At 43.2% G+C, this 21,288-nt stretch overlaps 2 protein-coding genes across 2 annotated transcripts; one reads left to right on the top strand and one right to left on the bottom strand.

Moving 5' to 3' along the window:
* Positions 1 to 3,290: 3,290 nt before the first annotated feature.
* On the bottom strand, positions 3,291 to 7,404 carry cdca5 (cell division cycle associated 5). Its single transcript, XM_062988849.1, has 6 exons — positions 7,350 to 7,404; positions 7,171 to 7,245; positions 6,076 to 6,155; positions 5,743 to 5,805; positions 4,809 to 5,642; positions 3,291 to 4,027 (listed from the first exon to the last, which is right to left on the bottom strand). The coding sequence occupies exons 2-6, from the start codon at positions 7,235 to 7,237 to the stop codon at positions 3,947 to 3,949; spliced, it is 1,125 nt and encodes a 374-aa protein (XP_062844919.1). The 5' UTR covers positions 7,238 to 7,245; positions 7,350 to 7,404; the 3' UTR covers positions 3,291 to 3,946.
* A 3,540-nt stretch (positions 7,405 to 10,944) lies between these two features.
* zfpl1 (zinc finger protein-like 1) lies at positions 10,945 to 21,027 on the top strand. Its single transcript, XM_062988892.1, has 8 exons — positions 10,945 to 11,018; positions 11,322 to 11,430; positions 13,208 to 13,319; positions 14,669 to 14,862; positions 15,911 to 15,983; positions 17,005 to 17,196; positions 18,167 to 18,290; positions 20,124 to 21,027. Exons 2-8 carry the CDS (start codon positions 11,329 to 11,331, stop codon positions 20,308 to 20,310), a joined length of 984 nt encoding a protein of 327 aa, XP_062844962.1. The 5' UTR covers positions 10,945 to 11,018; positions 11,322 to 11,328; the 3' UTR covers positions 20,311 to 21,027.
* Positions 21,028 to 21,288: the final 261 nt, after the last annotated feature.

The raw sequence follows: 21,288 nt of genomic DNA on the forward strand, positions 1-21,288 counted from the left end.
GGACACATCAAAGACTCTTTGTCTTTGTAAGTTCAAAACTTGATAGACTTGTCAGACTTGCAAATAATTTAGGTCTTTCACCATCTACCGTACATGATATTGTAAAAGGATTCACATAATCTGGGAAAATCTTAATCTGGGTAGGGCAAGCTAGATTTGTTCAAAAAATTGTCACAAAATCTTAAAAAGCTTTATTGTGTAACACGTTTCAGTAGTTTATAATTAATAGAAGATGTGTTTTAGTGGTTCTCACACCGGACGGACAAATTCCCTCCCAACGTAAGGTGCCAATTTGGATTTTTTCCCCCCAACTCTGGTTAAAAACACTCCAACAAACACTAACAAATCCCCCCAAAGTTCAGAGCACGTTTTCAGTATTGGCTTTCACACACTGAATTTGCTCCCTGTTGAGGTTATGATTGATCTTTTAACCAAATTATGTCAAGGGGACTGAATTATATCGTTGGTGGAACTATTGAAAATCAATCTGAATTACAAACATGCCACAGTGCATTCTCATCAACGAGCATTTGTTCATCTGTGACTGTCTCACTTGACCTTCAACTGTACAATATCAATGTGAAATTAAATGGGAATTACTAGTGCACACATAGTTCTAAACAAGCTTACAGTTTGTCCGTTTTTGCTGCTATAACAGCTTCCGCTCTTATGGGCATTTAACTGCAGGGATTCGCTTCCATTTACCATCAAAGTAATGGGCAGTGATAGCTCAGTTGTTAGGGTAAATTAGATGGTTGCCGGTTCAAGCCCCACGTACCCGACTGCATCTTTTCACCTGCACAAGGTGAGTTTATATGCAGATCAGACTTGTGCACAGAGAGCCACACCCTGATTCTCATTATACCTCTAGTCTGTGCAGACACCATCAATCAGCCAGCAGAGATTGTAATTGCATCAGTTATGAGGTCCCTATCCAGCATGGATGAACAATCGCCAAACGTTGTTTATGTAGCCGCCCAGCTTAGCCAGATGGCAGAGCTGAGATTCGATACGATGTATTCGAAATCCCAGCTCTGGTGTGCTAGCGTATTTTACCGCTGCGCCACCTGAGCGGCCGATAATAAGACTTTGATGGATTGATTACCCAAGCTGGCAACAAAATTAATAACATGCTACAACTTTCTGGCACTTTTTTGGTGTGGAGAACGTCCAATGACCTGCACAGAAACCAGCCCCCCTTAACTAGAACTTCAACTAGACCAGAGGTGTCCAAACTTTTCTTGTTGGGGGCCAGATGGAGTAAAAAATATGTAAACACAAAATCGAACAGACCTACTTGATTACTAACAATTACGCTTCCTTTTTATTTGACTAATGATCTATCTTTGATTTCACCCACCAGTTTACACTGATCAGCCATAACATTAAAACCACCTTTGTTTCTACACACTTTGTCCATTTTATCAGCTCCACTTACCATATAGAAGCACTTTGTAGTTCTACAATTACTGACTGTAGTCCTTTTTTTTTTTGTCTGTTAGCCCCCTTTCATGCTATTCCTCAATGGTCAGGACTCTCCCAGGACCACTACAGAGCAGGTATTATTTGGGGGGGTGGATCATTCTCAGCACTGCAGTGACACTGACATGGTGGTGGTGTGTTAGTGGTATGAGAATAGTCCACCAACCAAAAATATCCAGCCAACAGCACCCCGTAGGCAGTGTCCTGTGACCACTGATGAAGGTCTAGAAGATGACCAACTCAAACAGCAGCAATAGATGAGCGATCGTCTCTGACTTTACATCTACAATGCGGACCAACTAGGTAGGAGTGTCTAATAGAGTGGACAGTGAGTGGACACGGTATTTGAAAAACTCCAGCAGCGCTGCTGTCTGATCCACTCATACCAGCACAACACACACTAACACACCACCACCATGTCAGTGTCACTGCAGTGCTGAGAATGATCACCATCTAAATAATACCTGCTCTGTGGTTGGTCCTGACCATTGAAGAACAGAGTGAAAGCAGTCTAAAAAGATATGTAGAGAAACAGATGGACTACAGTCAGTAATTGTAGAACTACAAAGTGCTTCTACATGGTAAGTGGAGCTGATAAAATGGACAGTGAGTTTAGAAACAAGGAGGTGGTTTTAATATTATGGCTGATCGGTGTAGGTGTAACGCTAACGTTTTAGGGAGAGGGAAATAAGATGTGAAGTACAAACGGTTTTTTGAACCTGCTTAATAGTGGCCCAACTTTAATTTTATTTCTAGCCGTTTCAAAAATAGTAGCGGACCATCGTTTGGACATTCCTGAACTAGATTGGGAGTCCCTGTTTCAACAGCAAGTAGGTGACTCCCCAGTCCATTTAGCTTACCCTTCCTCAAATATACCAGTTATCTCTGTAGAGTGCCCGTCCATAAACCCTGAAGCTGAGTCAGAGCTTAACAGTCCTGTTAATGGGTTCTCTAAGCCTCAGCTTCCTATTCAGACCCCCTCAAACTGATCGATAAGCAATTGTTTACCACAAAATTAGCTTCCCTACTAATCAATGACTGTATAAGAGTGAGGTTTCCCTCCAGCAAAGAGAATGAAAGGACACAGGCAAAAGTCAAAAGTATGTGGTCGCCTGGCCACATAGTCTCTACAACGTTAAAATAAAGGTTCAAGTGAATTAACAAATCACGAGTTTTTATTGCATTTTATAAACTGTCTCAACTTTTCAGGATATATGGTTTGTAAATATATATGGAAAAATTGACATAGCACTGAAAACGTACCAATTTCTCTGGTTTTACTATTACAGGTGGAGCCAAAATCAATTCTAGGTTGTTTATTTGGCACAGTCATCCAGCTACCGACCTGGCCAGTTTTCTAGAAGAGAAGGGTGGATTGGACGTTCTTAAAACTGCCACTGCAAAATACATGACTGTAGTCCATCTGTTTCTCTGCATGCTTCATTAGCTCCTTTCATGCTGTTCTTCAATGGTCAGGACTCTCCCAGGACCACTACAGAGTAGGTATTATTTGGGTGGTGGATCATTCTCAGCACTGAGTAGACACGGTATTTAAAAACTCCAGCAGCACTGCTGTGTCTGACCCACTCATACCAGCACAACACACACTAACACACCTAACACTAACACAGCGCTGAGAACGATCCACCACCTAAACACTACCAGCTCTGTGGCGGTCCTGACCATTGAAGAACAGGGTGAAAGCAGGCTAAAAAGGTATGTAGAGAAACAGATGGACAACAGTCAGTAATTGTAGAACTACAAAGTGCTTCTATATGGTAAGTGGAGCTGATAAAATTAACACGGTGTAGAAACAAGGAAGTAGTTTTAATGTTATGGCTGATCAGTGTACATCAGTATAGCAAACAAAACAAAAAAACACTATATGGCCAAAGTAGGTGGACACCTTCTTCCAAAACCATATGTATGAATATGGGACTGGCCAGCATGTTAATTTGAAGTGTGTGTGAGAGGGGGGAAATTGTGTCAATTCACTCTCCAAAGCATTTGTGAGATCTGAGTCAAGCCATGACTTTAAAGACCTGGCTAAGTGCATAAATTGTTGCAATTGGAAGCAAAATTTGTCCTATATTTGTGCTCACAGGTGTGGCTAAAATAATTGACCCCGATAATAAGCGGGTGTGTCCATTCACTTTTGGCCATATAGTATAACAGCAGTTAAATAAATCAGATCTGGACTGTTTTGCTTAAAAGGACAGTGAAAAGCCAGAAATATCCCAGTAAATGCCTGAGCAAAGTGAACCCTAATGCAATGGCTTATTCCGTTCTGTTCCAACCTTAACCCGAGGACAGATGAAGCAAACTTGATTAATGTCGTTTACACAGATGACCGCCAAAACAAGCAATGCGCTCATGTGATACACCGAGGCAAGATCAGTTACAGTCCAGTCTGTTTGTGTGTGTGTGCATCTGACTCTGTTGTCTGTTTAACTGTTGTGTGGTTTCACTCCACCACCAGCTCGAAACACTCAGCTTCTTCAAACTCAGCATTCATCTGTGCAGCTAGAACGTCCAATTCTGACATCTACAAAGAAAAACACAGAATGAAATGATAAGTATATACACCGCCGCCTTGTTTCTACACACATTGTCCATTTTATAAACTTCACTTACCATATAGGAGCACTTTGTAGTTCTACAATTACTGACTGTAGTCCATCTGTTTCTCTGCATGCTTTGTTAGCCCCCTTTCATGCTGTTCTTCAATGGTCAGGACTCTCCCAGGACCACTACAGAGCAGGTATTATTTGGGTGGTGGATCATTCTCAGCACTGCAGTGGCAGTGACACTGACATGGTGGTGGTGTGTTAGTGTGTGTTGTGCTAAACACCTTACTGTCACTGCTGGACTGAGAATAGTCCACCAACCAAACATATATCCAGCCAGCAGCGCCCCGTGGGCCGCGTCCTGTGACCACTGATGAAGGTCTAGAAGATGACCGACTCAAACAGCAGCAATAGATGAGCGATCGTCTCTGACTTTACATCTACAAGGTGGACCGACTAGGTAGGAGTGTCTAATAGAGTGGACAGTGAGTGGACACGGTATTTAAAAACTCCAGCAGCGCTGCTGTGTCTGATCCACACACCACCACCATGTCAGTGTCACTGCAGTGCTGAGAATGATCCACCACCTAAATAATACCTGCTGTGGTGGTCCTGACCATTGAAGAACAGGGTGAAAGCAAACGTAGAGAGTATGTACTACAGTCAGTAATTGTAGAACTACAAAGTGCTCCTATATGGTAAATGGAGCTGATGAAATGGACAACGTGCACATGACATTTAGATGACCTCCTCCCTCACCTTTATCTGCTGAACCCTCTTCCTCCGAGTGTTCTTCTTTACCAAGCAAACACCAGGGATGTTCAGGTCAGGCTCTGGCGTGTTACAGACACTGTCGTTAGCTGCCGACAGGTTGAAGGATCCCACACCAATAGAAGACGACGCTCCCTTTGACACGTCGGCTTTACGGATCACCTCAGGGGTCTGAAGCTTCTCGAAGCCGAACAGCGTCTCCCGGCGAGAGGGGGATGAGGCGGACTGAGGTTTGGGGCTCTCGAAAGAGCGGTCATTCATGCTCGAGCGGCTGTACGAGCGGCGGACTTTGTTGGACCACACGGGGTCCTGCTCTGGTTCTATGGGTCTAGGAGGAGGGGATGCAGGGGGCTGAATAGGGGAGAGGATTGTAGGCTTGGGTGTAGTCGTCTCGGCTTGTTTTGGACTCGAGCCTTTTGATCTTTTTCTCCCAGAACTGGATCTAGGAGGAAGGGAGGAAGGAGGCTGAATAGGGGAGAGGATTGTAGGCTTGGGTGTAGTCGTCTCGGCTTGTTTTGGACTCGAGCCTTTTGATCTTTTTCTCCCAGAACTGGATCTAGGAGGAAGGGAGGAAGGAGGCTGAATGGGGGAGAGGATTGTAGGCTTGGATGTAGCCGTCTCGACTTGCTTTGGACTCGAGCCTTTTGATCTTTTTCTCCCAGAACTGGACCGAGAAAGAGGGGGTGCAGGGGACTGAATAGGAGAGAGGACTGTAGGCTTGGATGTAGTCGTCTCGGCTTGTTTTGGACTCGAGCCTTTGGATCTTTTTCTGCCAACAATGGATGATCTTTCCTCATTTTCATTGGTTGGTTCTGATGTAATCTGTAAAAACAGTTTTAAATTAAATGATATAAGATCGTCTGCACGGTGCAGTCTGCATGGAAAAGCGCTGCTAATTTTAAATCCCTGTTTTTATATTTACCTGGGTTTTCCTTGGTGCAATTTTTCGCACTAGGATGGACCGTTTAACAGGCACACTGGGAACCTAGAAAAAGAAGAATGCCCATATTTGTCATTTATACATATACAGGTGTACAGTACAATGACATTCTTTTGCTGCATATCCCAGCTTGTTTGGATGCTGGGGTCAGGGTGCAGTGTCAGCCATTGTACAGCACCCCTGGAGCAGACAGGGTTAAGGGCCTTGCTCAAGGACCCAACAGCACTGCAAAGATTTTTATAACATGCTGCTAAAAATCACTCACACACTCACAAAGACAGATAGATTACGGCTCCACTTGTAACATCTACTCACCTCAATTTTAGGAGGCAAGTTTTCTTCATTCCCAGACAGCCGGGCAGATTTCCTTTGTGGTGGGCTGCTTCCATTTGTTTCTATGAAATAAAGAATCAATAAATAAGCTATAGTCGGTAAAGTGTGGACCACAATCATAATGTAAAATATAGTACATCACTTTATGGGGTACTGTCAGGTGTCTAAGCTTATATTACTGCACTAGTACTAATATGTTAGATGTTACATAAATAGTGAATAATAATTATTATTATTATTTATTAAGATTTTAACATCATGTTTTACACTCTTTGGTTACATTCATGACAGAAATCGTAGTTATTCGTTACACCAAATTTATCAGTTCACAAGTTTAAGGTGAAACACAGTCATGGACAATTTAGTGTCTCCAATTCACCTCACTTGCATGTCTTTGGACTGTGGGAGGAAACCGGAGCACCCGGAGGAAACCCACACAGACACGGGAAGAACATGCAAACTCCACACAGAAAGGACCCGGACCGCCCCACCTGGGGATCGAACCCAGGACCACCTTGCTGTAAGGCGACAGTGCTACCCACTTAGCCACCGTGCCGCCCCCCTCTCTTAGTATGTCAACTATGATCCGTAACAAGGAATTAAAGGACAACAAAGTTATATAGCAGCAAATCAATAAGTTGCTGTATGTACAATTTGATCCAATTGACATTGATGTTTAGAAATCATACAATAACGTACACAAGAACTCAAATGTCTTTTTTTTTTATCAATATAATAGAACCATTTGTCTATGTATGTAGGTACTTTCATTTCAGGCCAAATTTAGTACCACAACATCTTATAGCATTTGGAAAGGTGAAAATACTACATACTACCGCACTAGATAGTACGCCAAAGCAGTATGGACACTATTCTTAGTGAAATAATTTGACATACTATGTAGTACGGTAGTATGCTAGTGTTCAGAATGAGTTAACGTAGCTCACAAAAACGAACGAAAGCGGCAATAACTGGCGCATTAAACGACTACTCCTGTTAGATGATACTACATCATTTAAATGACATGTCTGTGTAGTTAAAATCAAAGAAATGAAAATAAACAGATAAACGACTTACTGCTAATGTTGTTGTTCTTGCTACCCTGACCGCTGCTAACAGGTCGCGGTGTCCTGCTGCTGCTCATCCTGCAAACTAAATCAACCAAATAAACCGAAACCAAATAATAATTTCGCGTCGAATTGAACACAATATACAAATGAATTACAATTCAATTGTTTAATGTCAAATAAAAGTACTTTCTAGAGTCCGTGTAGCTCATTCAATACCACTGCAGTGTTTCAAAATCGCCCGCCTTAACAGAAATGAGAGAGAAGGTGGAGCTACAGGCGACGCTCCAGACCGCATACTTCGCATACTTCCCTACTACTGAGTATGAATAAACAGTATCGCCTCTATTAGCCATGCGCTCAGCTTACACACTATTTAGTAGGTTAGTATGCATATTACACTGCCATAATGACCGACTTACATAATAAGTGTTGCTCAGACCGCCGATTTAAGGACAGTTGTTTAAAAATATTAAACATATATAATATAATAAATATATCATATGTAATAAAAATGATTCTGGTTTTACCTAAATTTGGGTTGAAACAGCAAGTGGTAAAAGTGTATAACATGTTTAATTTCAGACGTCCACGCTAGAGGCCGCTGTTTAACCTGTAAACAAGAGCTATATACAGTATATATATACTGATCAGCCATAACATTAAAACCACCTCCTTGTTTCTACACTTACTGTCCATTTTATCAGCTCCACTTACCATATAGGAGCACTTTGTAGTTCTACAATTACTGACTGTAGTCAATCTGTTTCTCTACATACTTTTTAAACCTGCTTTTACTCTGTTTTTCACTGGTCAGGACCATGGCTGGATTACTGACCGGGCCAGCATCCAGGGGCCCTTGAGGTCAGGGGGCCCCGGGGGGCCCTGGCCCAAAATATTTTGCGATGCCTATCAACATTTATGATACAATATAGTGTAGCGTCGGCACAGGCTTTACCCAGAAAGCCTTGCGGCAGTGGTGTCTAAGCTCACCGTAGCCGTGTATCCCGTTGTTGGGAGTGGGGTGGCTGCGGTGAGGGTTGGGTAAGTAGCTTATATGTTTGTCTGTTGTATGAATGTATGTGTGTATGAATGGGTGTCTGTCCCTAAACCACTGAGTGAACTGCCAAAGGCAGCTTACTTGCGGCCCTGACGCTATCCTTCCTGCTCGCCGGCGCCACAATATTTTTATTTCCGAGGGCTCTCCATTTTAAGGATCCTCTGACTATTAGGGACTTTGACCCCAGGGCCTCTTGGGGGCCCTAGCCATGCTTTTGGGGCCCCTAGCTATGCTTTTGGGGGCCCTAGCCATGCTTTTGGGCCCCTTATAAAAATGGATGAGGCGTTGTGGCACTGCTCTGACTTCGACTTCTGGCTATTAGGGGTCCTAGGAAAGAGGGGGGGCATATTTTTAGAGGGCCCTGGTTATGAGAGCCTTTACCAGGGGGCCCTAGGGAAGAGCAGGGCATACCATTAGAGGGCCCTTGATCACGAGGGCCCCTGCTATGGGGCCCTTCACTTCCATAGAAGTCGTTTACCATGGCTCCTTGACTTTCTAGGGACCTACAAGTTGCCAGGCAAGCTACCATATTTCATAACAGACGTTTTGTTGCAAATATGCGATTCAGGCCCTTACTTAATGTTTCTGAATTTGTATTGTTTCAAAATTATTATGTTCAATTTCTCTTAAGCGCAGAGACACAAATTAATTTAGCAATTTTGCAATTATTTAAATTTAAGACAAGCAATTTCAAGCAGTTTGAATGCATACACACACTTAACTGAGCTATTTGATGTTCTTTTCATGCCTGACAATATGTCCAACAGTGAGCTCACTTTAAAGGCTAACTCACTCGCTGCAGCATATCCTTCAGATCTGAAGGGGCCCAGACTATCCTTAATCCGTCCTTGGTCAGGACCCCCACAGGACCACCACAGAGCAGGTATTATTTAGGTGGTGGGTCATTCTCAGCACTGCAGTGACACTGACATGGTGGTGGTGTGTTAGTGTGTGTTGTGCTGGTATGAGTGGATCAGACACAGCAGCGCTGCTGGAGTTTTGTAGAAGCAAGGAGGTGGTTTTAATGTCATGGCTGATCAGTGTATATATGTTTTTACTTTATTTATATTTATTTATATTTATAACTTTATTGAACAACACATATAATACATAAGATGACATCAAATCACAGCCAAAAAATAAAGCACATAATGAAAATTAGATAATAATTTACTACAAAATTGCTCAGGTAATAAAGTAATATCTAACTAAAATAATATATAACTAAAAATAAAAATAGCTAGGCAGGAATTTATAAATAATACAAATAAATAATTTTTTAAACATTAAAAAAGAGAGAGAAGTTTTTAAGCAGTGTTAAGGTACTTTTTGCCTTAACATTTTAAGGTATTAATGTAAGATACTGTATAAAGGATAATTTACAACAATGAATGTGATATTTGGATAATATTAAAAGACGATTGACAAAATAAATCTTATCTGAATTCAATGTCACTTTTAATTATCCCAAATAGAATAAATTAATTTTTTATTGTAAAATTATGGTTAATTTTCCTGTTAATAAAATTATTTAAATCAATCCAAAAGAATGAACAAAATGTGCAGTATCAGAATAAGTGAATAAGAGATTCTTAATATTTGTGACAAAATGAACATTTAGTATTTATAACCTTTTTTTTTTTTTTTTTAGCAATAGTTTTATTGAGTGGGTAACATCTATGCAGTATCCTGAAAGTTACTTTTCTTATCTTATTTGTGATAAAAATTTCTAGGTATTATAGGTTGGTAGTCTTATCATTAAGCAGTGAACATTCATCACATATAAAGAGCTGATTAGGGTTCATTCCAAGTGCAAACATATAATCAGGTAATTCTTAGTCTGTTTTTCACTGCTTACTGCCTATATAGCTTAATTGTCATCAGACCAGAGAATTTTTTCCTGATGCTGGCAGAGTGCTTTACATATCACTGAGTGAACTCGAAACAGAGTCAATGTTGGACTGTGGCAACATGATGGAAAAGATTCTCTAGTGTTTCTCTAGATGAGAGAAAAAATGAACTATTTGCAGCAAGTACTTAAAAGGTGAAAACATGCACTGCATGTCATCTAATACCTTCCCCAAGGTGAAACATGGTGGTGGAAGCATCATACTGTGAAGGTGCTTCTTAGCACCGGGGACAAAAAGACTGGAAAGAATTGCGGGACGGATAAACGCACCCAAATACGAGGGATCTTCAAAAAGTTTCCACTCTTTTATATTTTGATTGGAAATGATGAGGGTGGGAGGAGTAATTGGTTTTACTTTTTTGGACGCTCGAAGAAGCTTTAAGGGGAAGAAGATTTTCATGCGATGATGATGTGAAAATTCTTAATAAATAGCTTTAAAAAGTGCGGAAACTTTTTAAAGAACCTTTCATAATATTTATACATGTCATTTTAAGTTTTAGTGTTTTAATAAAGGTTAAGAAAAAAAACTATAAAGAAAAAATGTAAATAGTTTGTAAATTTACAAGAATTAATGAAATACTTTGAAACAATTAAAAAGGATTTTGATTTATTGATGTATTTATGAGATATCCTAAAGAAAATGTAGTTAATTTTAAATGTAATGATATTTAAAAGGGTAATTTTTCTAATAAACCATTTTAATGCTAATATGCTACGGTGTTTAGTGAGCAATGCATGACGTCAGTCCTATGCGACCATAGCGGAAGGGACGTGGCATTAAACCCCATCCCGGAAAAAATGCTCCTCAGATACAAACCTGAATAAATAAGTGCTTTAATTTTTACAATTACTGAAAGTTTTCGAGCTGTGAAGTGCAATTACATTCCTGGTAAGTATAATTTATCCTTATACTGATAAATAAAAGAAGTCCGCTTCAATGACGGTTTGTTTAGGTAATTTAGCAGGTTAGCAGGCTGCTAGCTGACGATAAGGTCACTATTAGATTAGCACTGGTGCTAATTTCAGTACTAAAATGTGTTAATAATTATTAACTGAAGCTTTTTAGATGATTATTCTTCATCACACGGTGCCCTAAACGTACTGCCATGTTTAAACTGTGAAATGTTGTGGTGTTTTGATGATATATGTGTGTGGTGGTGTGGTGATGTGTATATGTGGACTGTTTTGACAGGTACAGGATGGGTCTGTGTAAATGTCCGAAGAGAAAAGTTACAAACCTGTTCTGCTTTGAGCATCGAGTCAACGTGTGTGAACACTGTCTGGTGTCCAACCACAGCAAGGTTTGTGCTCTGATTATATAAAAGTCACAGTGGTTTGTTCATTTCTGTACACCCAGAATAACTGGATACCTGCTGGGAATCAGATGATGAGGAAACCTCTGGGTTGACAGTAATCTGATTCCTGAGGTAGAATTTTTCCCAAATATGTTTATGTTCGGACTTAATGGGTAGCGCTGTCGCCTCACAGCAAGAAAGTCCTGGTTTCGATCCCTAGGTGGGGCGGCCCGGGTCCTTTCTGTGTGGAGTTTGCATGTTCTCCCCGTGTCTTTTTTTTTTAATGCATTTTCTCCCTTTTTAGCGCGTCCAATTGCCCCATTGCGTCACGCTTCCTCTCCACCAATGCCGATCCCTGCTCTGATTGAGGAGAACGAACCTAACCCACGCCCCCTCCGACACGTAGGCAGCAGCCGTATGCATCTCATCACCTGCACTTTTGACGAGTGCGGTGCAGCTCAGCGTTGTGTACGGAGAGACACACCCTAAGAGCACTCTTTTCTCATCTCCGTGCAGGCGCCACCGATCAGCCAGCAGAGCGCATTGTCGTAATCGCACCAGTCATGGGAGAGAGACCCCATCCGGCTTAGTCCCGCCCATCTGAACAACAGGCCGATCGTCGTTCATGTGGCCGCCCAGCCTCAGTCGGCAGGCAGAGCTGACATTCGATACGATGTATTCGAGATCCCAGCTCCGGTTCCAGCTTGTGTTTTTACCGCTGCGCCACCTGAACGGCCCGTTCTCCCCGTGTCCGCGTGGGTTTTCTCCGGGTGCTCCGGTTTCCTCCTACAGTCCAAAGACATGCAAGTGAGGTGAATTGGAGACACTAAATTGTCCGTGACTGTTTTCGATATAACCTTGTGAACTGATGAATCTTGTGTAATGAGTGACTACCGTTCCTGTCATGAATGTAACCAAAGTGTAAAACATGTCGTTAAAATCCTAATAAACAAACAAACCCAAATATGTTCATGTTCAGGTTCACAGTGGCTCGTTGGTTAGTGTTGTCACCCTACAGCAAGAAGGTCCTGGGTTAGATTCCCAGGTTGTGTGTGTGGGTTTCCTCCCACAGTCCAAAAAGACATGCAGTCTAATTGAAGATAAAGTCCCCATAGGTATAAGTGTGTGAGTGTGTTTGTCCTGTGATGGACTGTCCACTGTTTTATATCTTTTGCCCAGTAAATTTGACCGTGATCCTGAATAGGATGAATGATAATGTGACTTAACTTCTAATGTGTTTCAAATGTAACAGTGAATGATAATGTGATCTTCAAAAAGTTTCCGCACTTTTATATTTTCATTGGGAACGGTGAGGGTGGGAGGAGTAGTAACTGGTCATGTCTGAGAGGCTGAGATAGAGCTTATAGTCCAGATTTAGCACCATCTGATTTCCACCTTTTTGGATGCACAAAGAAGCTTTAAGGGGAGGAAGATGTTAATGTGATGATGATGTGAAAGCAGAGGTGCTTCAGTGACATTTTTTGCTGATGGCATTAAAAAGTTGGTACAACGCTGGGAAAAATGCATCGGAAGGTGACTACGTAGATAAGTGATATCATTTGTTTTTGAAATCCTTAATAAATAGAGTTAATCCTAATTCTTAAGGAGTGTGGACACTTTTTGAAGAATCCTCATATAAAATTATGGCCATAATTTTGGAAGCGGATGTGCAAGCTCATTATGTGGTGTCTGCTAGTTTGCGCGGGTTGTAAAAGTATTGATCATTTAGAAAACTCCACAACATTTGACACTGAATTCTGCTCTATGCTTCTCTTTTGTACAGTGTATCGTGCAGTCTTACCTGCAGTGGCTCCAGGACAGCGATTACAACCCCAACTGCACCTTGTGTAGTCAGCCACTAGAATCCCAGGAGACTGTGAGACTGGTGTGCTATGGTGAGTCACTCAAGTTAGGGTATGGGTCACTTGGCTGGGGACGCTGCATTGTTAATGTTAACCTAATGCGAGACATAGACTGATCAGCTATAACACTAAAACCACCTCCTTGTTTTTTTTACACTCACTGTTCATTTAATCAGCAACACTTACCATAGTTCTACAATTACTGACTGTAGTACATCTGTTTCTCTGCATACCCTTTTACCCTGCTTTCACCCTATTTTTTAATGGTCAGGACCACCACAGAGTAGGTATTATTTAGGTGGTGGATCATTTTCAGCACTGCAGTGACACTGACATGGTGGTGGTGTGTTAGTGTGTGTTGTGCTGGTATGAGTGGATCAGACACAGCAGCGCTGCTGGAGATTTTAAATACCGTGTCCACTCTATTAGACACTCCTACCTAGTTGGTCCACCTTGTAGATGTAAAGTCAGAGACGATCGCTCATCTATTGCTGCTGTTTGAGTTGATCATCTTCTAGACCTTCATCAGTGGTCACAGGACGCTGCCCACGGGGCGCTGTTGGCTGGATATTTTTGGTTTTGGACTATTCTCAGTCCAGCAGTGACAGTGAGGTGTTACAAACTCCAGCAGCATTGCTGTGTCTTATCCACTGATACCAGCACAACACACACTAACACACCACCACCATGTCAGTGTCACTGCAGTGCTGAGAATGATCCACCACCTAAATAATACCTGCTCTGTGGTGGTCCTGTGGGGGTCCTGACCATTGAAGAATGGACAGCATGAAAGGGGGTAACAAATGCAGAGAAACAGATGGACTACAGTCAGTAATTGTAGAACTACAAAGTGCTTCTATATGGTAAGTGGAGCTGATAAAATGGACAGAGAGTGTAGAAACAAGGAGGTGGTTTTAATGTTATGGCTGATCAGTGTGTATGCTAGCCAAGGCTAGCATGTGCCACCTCTCACATGTGTAGTGCCATCGTAGAGCAATTGGCACTGTCACGTCACAGCAAGACGGTCCTGGGTTTGATTCCCAGGTGTCTGTATGTTCTCCCCGTGTCTGCGTGGGTTTCCTCTGGGAGCACTGGTTTCCTCCCACAGTCCAAAGACATGCAAGTGAGGTGAATTGGGGATACAAAATTGTCCGTGACTGTGTTTGACATTAAAAACTTGAACTGATGAATCTTGTGTAACCAGTAAGTATTGTTTCTGTCATGAATGTAACCAAAGTGTGTAAAACATGATGTTAAAATCCTAATAAAAAAGAACAGAATACAAGTATAGAATGTATATAATATAATATATAATAGAGTATATAACAAGAGACATTTATGCTCACTGCTAAAAAGCCTTTTGTTTGTCTCCTTGATTTCAGACGTGTTTCACTGGTCCTGTCTGAATGAGCTGGCTTCACGCCTGCCCCTGTACACGGCACCAGCCGGTTACCAGTGTCCGACCTGCCAGGGGCCTGTTTTCCCCCCCGCCAACCTCGCCAGTCCCGTGGCCGACGTGCTGAAAACTCAACTCTCCGCAGTGAACTGGGCACGAGCAGGACTGGGTCTTCCACTGGTAATGATAACCGTGATCATGTAGTTTAAGGATTGAAATGGGATGCAAATCTGACCATTCATTATCTGACCGATGTAAAGTAGTAAACACAATGTGTGCTTGATGTCATCAAGGAGACCACTCATGTAGATATTGATCAGTGGACTGGATCACTCTAGATGTACTATGAACTGTAAATAGACTGTTTTAAAGAATCAGGTGTATGTCATGTTAATAGCCATAGATGCTACCATCAGGTGGTCGGGTGGTGCAGCGGTAAATTAGACTTGCCAACTACTGCTGGGATTGAGGGTTCGAATCCCCAGCAGTGCTATCAGCCGGTCGGGTATCTACATACTGACATGATTGAGTATGTCTTGGGCATTGGCCAAGGCCCCACAGTAGATGGGTACCCAATCTGGGGTGTGATACTCCATTGCACCCAGCGATTCCTAGAAAGCCGGCCCCACTGCAACCCTGACCAGGATAAAGCAGTGGTGAAACAGTACAGTAACAGGAACATCCACTATATGGACAAAAGTATTGGGACACCCCCTCTACTTTTTGAATTTGTGTGTTTTAATGGCAACAATTGCTAACAGGTGTACTAAATCATCTATATAAATGAAATTATATGATTCCAACTTTGCAGCAACACTTTAGGGAAGGCCCTATCTTGTTCCAGTATGACTTTACTCCTGTGCACAAAGCAACCTCTATAAAGACACGAAGAAAACCTTAATTTAAATAAACGTCAGTGGCCTGTACAGAGACCAGAATGAACTGGAACATCAATTGAGGCTTTCATGAGCAACCAACTTTTGACTGAATGGGCACAAATTCCCATAGACATACATCAAAGTCTTGTGAGAAGCCTTCTCAGAAGAGAGGCTGTAGTTCTAGCTGGAAAGATCACATACAGGTCACTCATACAGGTCATTTTAAGCTCATGGTCAGGTGTCCAAATACTTTTGGCCATCTAGTGTAGTTGAACTGAAGAACAATAGCACAATCTCAGCACAACAGCACCTGTCACACTACTGTCGCTAATTGAATATGTTCTTTTCAGGTTGAAGACCATCATGAGGTCGAGGAGAGCTCGTCACATGACGTCACTGATTATACAGACTGGACCTTTGACAGTAAGTTTGATCTGCACTTATTTATAAAATGTTATAAAAATCGGTACTCGGGCGCCCAGGTGGTGCCCTAGCACACCAGCACTGAGATTCTGCACTCCCCGGTTCGAATCTCAGCTCTGCTACTGGTCAGGCACAATTGACAGACAGAAATTGGCCATCAAGTCTGCTGGGTGGGAAAAGGTCGGACCAATAAGTGGGCGGGGTCTTCAAACGCTGTGCAAGGACCCTGATTAGCAGCCCGAGGCAAATGTGTAGAAGTGGAGGAGCATGACATCCGGCCTCATGGGCGAATCTAGGGGAGGAGGGGACTGGGCAAGCATCGGAGGGGGATGCAGTCAGGATCCCCAGCAGCGGAAGACTAATTTGCTATGCTAAATTGGTAGAACAAAAGTAAATAGAAAATAATGATACTCAGGAGATGAAGCAGTTTAATGTTCTAGCCAATTTTAAAGAGACATCGGCAGTGCCGCCGGTCTGGTCGGGTGCTCAACAGACACAATAGTCCATGTCTGATGCAGGAACAGCCAGATAGCATCTCCTACTGTCTGCTCAAGGTGACTATATGAGCAGTGGAGGTAGACAAACGACAAGACTAGAGCTCTGCGTCGAAAGAGGGGTGTGCCAGCCTCCTCGGCCAGTGAGGGTGGCATACGGCAGAGGTCACCAAAGTGCACAGGAAAAATGCCATGCAAATTGACAACAGCTTATTACGTAACCAGACATTTATATTGATCCAAACATGAACAGCAATTTCATTTTCATGTTTTACCACCACTTTATCCTGGTCACGGTCACTGTGGGTCCGGTTTCCCCAGAATCACTGGACATTAAGCTAATCGATGACAGGGCCTGGGCCATTCCTATGTATACACCCGACCGGCTTATAGCAGGGTTGGGGATTCGAACCCTGGATCCTAGTGTAATTTACAGCTGTGCCACCCAGGTGCCCCAGATGCATAATTTTAAGGTGATTTTTGGTTAAATGGTAACATTAATAAAACTGTGATTTCTGTGATTTAAGACCCTTCTGTGGAGTCAGTTTCTGCCTCGTCACTCTCGTATGCACCTGAGCCAGCGGTCACTCCAGCCCCCTGCCATCAGGACCCTGGGCACGGGCACGGGCACGCCGCGCACAATAATGGCAGACTGGGCGTTCAGGAGCATTCTGTCATCAACATGATCACTGCACCTGATACCATCACAATCAGTAAAGGTATGAGATGATCTTGTATTTGTATGTGAATGTTATACAGCTTTATCCTGGTCAGGGTCTCAGCAGGCCCTGTTACTCTGGGAAACACTGGGCGTAAGGTAGGAGTACCCTGGACAGGGTGCCAGTCTTTTGCAGGGCTTCCCCTACAAACCCAGACATGTCTGGCCCGCTGTCTGCTGCGCCACCTGAGTTACCTTTACTGTGCATTATATGACCAAAAGTATGTGGACACCTGACCTTGTTGGATATCCTATTTTAACCATGGGCATTAATACGCAAAAAGTTCAAGCTTTCTGGTTCGAACGTCAACAGTGCTACTAGCTTGGCAGGGCAGTCATCGGACACAATTGGTGGTGTCTGGTTGGATTGGAGGGATGATTGGATGGGGTTTCGGATAGGAACCGGACATGACTAAGCTGGACGAAAAAGGTCAGGCACTAATGTTGGCATGTAGTTAATGTTGGCATGTAGTTAATTCATCTTGAAGGGGTTTGATGGGGGTCAAGGCAGGGCATCTTAAACATTAAACCTGTCAAACCATGGGAACTTGGGTGGCACATTGGGTGAGGAGATCTTAGCCCAACACCACTAAGATCTTAAGCTCTTAAATTCGAATCTTTGCTCTGCTATTGGTCATTCGGTTGCCAACACAGACATCTGAAAATCTAATTTCTCTTTACACTACATCAAACGTGTTTGGGTGGCACGCCAGTAAATTATGCCAACCCGCTACTCTTGAGATCCAGGGTTCAAATCCCCAGTGGTGCGTCCACATACAGACATGATTGGCTATGTCTGGAAAAGGAATGGGGGTCCACAATACATAGATTGGCATCCTGTCAGGTGTTGATGCAGTGTTGTGTCCAGTGATTCCAGGGAAGTCAGACCCACCGCAACCTAGATCAGGATAAAGTGGTGGTCCTGTTGTGTCTTAAAATGACCCATCAGTAATGTAATGTTTTTTTTCCAGCCTCTTCGCCGAGGAAGGTGTACGACACGAGAGAATCCGGCCACGAATCAGTGACCCAAATCGACTTCGATGATGATAAGTACAGACGACGGCCAGCTCTCAGCTGGTTCGCACAGATCTTAAAGTAAGTTTATTTCCCTTCCATTTCTTTCTTGTCTCGATGTTTCCCCCTTTATCTCCCAGTCTAGTCATTTCCAATTCCCGATTGTGAATCCACTGCCGCTTGCACAATTCCTGATCTGATCAAGGAGAGCCGGATCACCACCCGCTAGGCGATTTTATTTATTTGTCTCCCGCTGCTTAGGAATCCCTCATTGCAGTCGATGTGGGTATATTGGAACCCTTAGCGGAACCCTTTTTCACCCATGCATTCTACACAGGCGCCTCTCTATCTGCTAATCAGGGTCCGTACACAGCGTTTGAAGACCTACATAGCCCGGTCATCCCGCCCTAGCAGAAACGTGTCTTCTGCAGGCACTGCCAGCTATGCCCGCTAGATGGCGCCCAGCCGACCGGTGGCAAAGCCGACAGTCTTTGCTTCTTTAGAATAGGGTTTTTTAAACTCTGGGTTGTGACCCTTGGGTGGGTCGCAAGCCAAAAAAATGGGTCACATGGAAAAATAATAATGAATAAATCAATGAATTTTAACAGGCACATAAACACTAAATGAACTTGTACACCAACGCCCCCTTGTGGAGGCTTTATGTTACATTTTGTAGACCACAGTGGGACCAGATTGCGACCATTAAGTATATTTTGTTTTGTGTTTCACTTTGATGCATTGTTTGTGTTGCCTGGGTTGCAGTGAAAATCATGGACAAAATTTGGGTGGCTTAAAAGAACTGTTGTGCGTGGTATCATGTTCTGCTTTTTGACACCTTCTAGCTTGCTTCACCTGTTTAGATTTGACAGGTCAAGTCAAGTCAAGTCAACTTTATTTATATAGCGCTTTTTACAATATACATTGTCTCAAAGCAACTTTACAAAATCCAGGACCAACAGATACAAAAACCCCTGTTGAGCAAGCCGAGGGCGACTGGTCTGGCAGTGATTAGCCTGAATGAGGCTACTAAACTACTAAAACCCATTTGACAATTAAATTTGGTACATTGGTGGATTGAGTAGCTAAGGGGGCGATTACTTTTCCACATGGGTGATACAGGTTGTGAAGAAACAGTTTAGATGGTGTTATGTTCTGCTGTCTGAAACCTTCTAGCTTGGTGGCTAAGTGGGTAGCACTGTCACCTCACAGCAAGAAGGTCCTGGGTCCTATCTGTATGGAGTTTGCATGTTCTCCCCGTGTCTGCGTGGGTTGCCTCTGGGAGCTCCAGTTTCCTCCCACAGTCCGAAACCTTGCAGTCAGATTAATTGGAGACACTGAATTGCCCTATAGGTGAATGGGTGTGTGTATGTGTGTGTGCGTGTCTGCCCTGCGATGGACTGGCGCCCCGTCCAGGGTGTTACTGTGTGCCTTGCGCCCATTGAAAAGCTGGGATAGGCTCCAGAACCCAACCCCATCCGCCTTAGCCTGGGTGTTGCTAGTAAAATGATCCCATTGACTATTGAATTTGGTACTTCGGTGGATTGAGTAGCTAAGGGGGCAATAACTTTTCCACATAGGTGATACAGGTTGTGAAGAACCGGTTATGTTTAAGTATAGTGGTGCATTTCCTGAAGAAAAGCAAGTGTGATTGCAGCTTGGAAGACGCTCGGCAGACGGTAATGGTTGCTAGGTGGTTGGCAAGGTGTACTCGTTGTGTGTTAAGGTTTTCTTAGGCGGTTAGTTGGAGGATTATTAGCAAAAAATACTTGGGAAGAGGGCAAATACTACAGTGCTGTAGCCACTTGTTGGTAAAACACAGCTAATTAAAATTTTTTGACTGGAGTGGGGTGTCGACCAAGGGTTGTGGGAACTTTTTGAATCTCAGATTTTAAGTGTTCTTGCTCTTTCCGCCAGGAACCGTTTAGGACCCAAGAGAAAGTCTCTCACACTGAAGCAGAGGGTCCTCATGCTCCTGGTGCTCGGAATGATCGGCTTCTTCACCCTCATCATCATCATGGCCAAACTGGGCCGGGCTTCAGCCGACGAAGACCCCAACCTGAACCCCATGCTGAACCCCAATATCAGGGTGGGCCACATGTGAGCAAAATACAGTTTGAGCGCTGAGTGACGTTTGAGTGTTGGGACCTGCAAACACACCTCCTCTGGGGTAAAATGGTCATTTTGATTACCCAGTGCTTTCCTGCATGGAGTGAAGTGAAGAGAGGGGAGGAAATGTCCCCCCTGTGGGTTTCGCTCCCAGCAAAGAATATTCTCCTGAGTTGGTCTAGAATTGGCATCCAGAATGTTCTCAATGCTAGACTCTGATTCTTCACAATGCATTCATCTATAGCTGAATGCAGTAAGTGGGTGTCCAAGTATTTATGGTGGTAGGGAGGTGAAGTTTTCACAGCAGTATGGCTTATACATCACCATACTGTAAAAGTAAACTTGCAATTGCATTGAATACAATACTAAAGCTCCAGACGACTTAATGGCCAAAAGTATGTGGACACCACTCTTAATTATTGAGCTTAGACATTTCACCCACACCTATTGCCAACAGGTATAAAATACTTTATCCTGGGAATCAATGGGCGCAGGGCATGAACACACCCTGGACAGGGCTCCAGCCAACCCCTCACATAGCCAAACGTGTCTGTGTAGACACCCAGACTTGAATCTTGCCACTGCGCCACCTGAGCGCCTTAAGAGATAGTATGCTTAGACATTTGTGATCATTTGTGACCAAGGGGACAGTGGTTGCCTAGTGGGTTGAGCTTTGGGCTATCAATTGAAAGGTTGAGAGTTCAAATCTCTAGTGCAGTTGTAGCCTAGTGGTTAAGGTACTGGACTAGTAATTAAAAGGTCGCTGGTTCAAGCCCCACCACTGCCAGGTTGCCACTGTTGGACCCTTGAGCAAGGCCCTTAATCCTCAGTTGCTTAAACAATATATATTTACATTTTCAGCATTTAGCAGACGCTTTTATCCAAAGCGACTTACACAATGAGCAATTGAGGGTTAAGGGCCTTGCTCAGGGACCCAACAGTGGCAACTTGGTGGTGGTGGGGCTTGAACCGG

The sequence above is a fragment of the Trichomycterus rosablanca genome, chromosome 26, assembly GCF_030014385.1.
Source record: "Trichomycterus rosablanca isolate fTriRos1 chromosome 26, fTriRos1.hap1, whole genome shotgun sequence".
Classification (NCBI taxonomy): Eukaryota; Metazoa; Chordata; class Actinopteri; order Siluriformes; family Trichomycteridae; genus Trichomycterus; species Trichomycterus rosablanca.